General features: G+C 39.0%; 1 protein-coding gene across 1 annotated transcript; it reads left to right on the top strand.

Moving 5' to 3' along the window:
* The first annotated feature begins 1,035 nt into the window (after positions 1 to 1,035).
* LOC111377636 lies at positions 1,036 to 1,677 on the top strand. The gene is made up of 3 exons (XM_023000761.1): positions 1,036 to 1,144; positions 1,196 to 1,408; positions 1,631 to 1,677. The coding sequence occupies exons 1-3, from the start codon at positions 1,036 to 1,038 to the stop codon at positions 1,675 to 1,677; spliced, it is 369 nt and encodes a 122-aa protein (XP_022856529.1).
* Positions 1,678 to 2,822: the final 1,145 nt, after the last annotated feature.

The raw sequence follows: 2,822 nt of genomic DNA, 5'->3' as shown, positions 1-2,822 counted from the left end.
ATCGTATCTTGTTGGGTCTAAGGTCATCGTCTACACAGATCATGCCGCTCTGAAGTACCTTATGACAAAGAAGGATGCTAAGCCAAGATTGATCCGCTGGATATTGTTGTTGCAAGAGTTCGATATTGAGATCAAGGATAAGAAGGATGAATCTGAGATGTCAGTTGACATCAATGAAATCTTTCCAGATGAGCAAATTTTTGGAGTAGAAATAGTCCCATGGTACGTTGATATTGTTAACTAGCTTGCTAAGTCCATCCCTCCACCAGAGTATTCTAGCCATCAAAGAAAGAAGTTCTTCGCAGAGCTGAAGTATTACTTTTGGGAGGATCCCATTCTCTACAGAAGAGGCGCAGATTAGATAATCAGAAGATGCATTCCTGAAGATGAAGTACCGAAGATTCTAGAACATTGTCACTCTTCTGCATATGCTAGGCATTTTGGAGCTTCAAAGACTGCTGCAAAGATACTACAGTCGGGCTTCTATTGGCCTACTTTATTCAGAGACACATTCGAGTATGTGAAGAGATGCGATAGATGCCAACGAACCGGAAATATCTCAAGAAGAAATGAGATGCCACTAAACTACATCTTGGAGGTTGAAATATTTGATGTATGGGGAATATACTTTAGGGGACCTTTTCCCCCATCGTACTCAAATCAATATATCTTGGTGGCCATTGACTATGTCTCTAAGTGGGTGGAAGCTATTGCATTGCCTACCACGATGCAAAAGTGGTAATAGAGTTCTTGAAGAAGTACATATTTACAAGATATGGTACACCGAGGGCGATAATAAGTGATGGAGGCAAACACTTCATAAATCGTCAATTAGAGCAGCTGTTGAATAAATATGGGGTGAAGCATAAAGTAGCAACTCCATATCATCCACAAACCAATGGGCAAGTTGAAGTTTCGAACAGGTAGTTCAAGAGAATATTGGAAGTTACAGTGAACTTATCCCGAAAAGATTGGTCTAAAAAGTTGGACGATGCATTGTGGGCTTATAGAACAGCGTTTAAGACACCAATAGGAATGTCTCCATACTGCCTGATTTTTGGGAAAGCATGTCATCTACCATTGGAGTTGGAGCACCGAGCATTTTGGGCTATGAAACAGTTGAATATGGATCTCAAGGCTACTGGTGAAAAACGACTGTTGCAACTTAATGAATTGGATGAGATGAGAATGGAAGCTTACGAGAACTCAAAGTTGATCAAGGAGCGCACCAAGAGATGGCATGATTTACACATTCAGAGGCGAGGGGTTGAAGTTGGCCAGAAAGTGTTATTGTACAATTCTAGACTCAAACTCTTTCCAGGAAAGCTAAGAACAAGGTGGTCGGGTCCCTATACCATAACTAAGGTGATACAATATGGGGCTATTGAAGTGAGTCACGAAACCAAAGGTACTTTCATCGTCAATGGGCAAAGACTAAAATATTATTGGGGCTGTAATTTCCCTAAGCAGAAGTCCACTATGCAACTCAACAACCTAACGTGAAGAAGACATGGGAAAGTCGAGCTATCGACTATAAACTAGCGTTGGGTGGGAGGCAACCCACTGTATCCTTCAATTTATTTCATTGCAATAGTTTAGGAATTTGTTTAAATTTCATATGTTTTATTAGGTCATCGATCATTCACGCATGATAGTCTAGGCACTACACGCTTATAGTTGCATGAGTCGGGGCTAAATAAAGTGTTTTGGGTGTTTGAGTGTGAGTGTGAAGTAATGTATCTCGTGGTACCAAGTTGTTCGTTTTATTTTTTGAGATGCTTTTCAAAAACTTTTGTAAAGAATTGGTTTTGGTGCCAAGTTTTCGATAAGCATATTCCCTTTCAAGTGAAAAAAATAAATAAATAAATAAAATATTTTATTTTTCGGAATATGGCGAGTCGAGTCAATTTTGAAATTCAAAACCAATTTCGGGGGATTTTTAAATTTCAAGTTGTGTTTGGAGTTATAATTGTAAGTTTGTTTTAATTTATAATAAAATAAAATAAAATAAAAATTGGCTTTGTCCATGCGGCCGCATGAACCCCTACCAAATCAAAAAAGGGGGGCATCGACGGGTTTTAAACCCGTCACTTGCCAACATGCGGTTGCATGGTGTATAAGTGACGAGTTATTAACCCGTCACTTGCAAAAACCATCCCACTCCCCCCCCCCCCATTTCACCCTCACACGAACATCCCACTTCCTCCCCCATCCACCTTCACACGAGCACAATCACTCCAACAAGCATCAAATCTTCACCCTAGCACCACATTTTTCTCTTCATTAGCATTGATATCAAGAATATTGAAGCATAACTCTCCACTTTCATCTCACAAAAACTCTCGAGGTAAGAAATTTAACTTTCTATGCAAAGATTGAAGTATTTCTTTGATTTTATGAATTTTTCGAATTGGTTGAGTGTTGAAATGTGATTTGTGGATTAGCCCTAAGCGTAAATCAATAACAAAGTGTTAGAAATTCCCAATGCACACAACGTGTTTGATTAAATGTTAGTGAGACATATGATTTGAAATTTTGGACTTTTCATTTGTGTGATGATTTATATTGTTATTGTGAGGTGTAATAGACGAGAAATCTCATGGAATTTCATTAGAACACATTCGCCTCACATATTTGTGCACATAAACACATAATTGCTAAGCCATGTCAACTCACGTCACTAACTTCGTCCACGTAATTTCCTAACCAAACGACCTCCGATTGTAGTGAAATTTGGATATATGCTAGACCACAATGAGTACTTTCATATGTCTGGGACCCTGTTCGGGGAAATTTTATTATTTCTCGGTGATGCTCGGGGC

The sequence above is a fragment of the Olea europaea genome, unplaced genomic scaffold (assembly GCF_002742605.1).
Source record: "Olea europaea var. sylvestris unplaced genomic scaffold, O_europaea_v1 scaffold1693, whole genome shotgun sequence".
Lineage (NCBI taxonomy): Eukaryota > Viridiplantae > Streptophyta > Magnoliopsida > Lamiales > Oleaceae > Olea > Olea europaea.
This window is presented reverse-complemented; position numbering and strand designations above follow the sequence as displayed.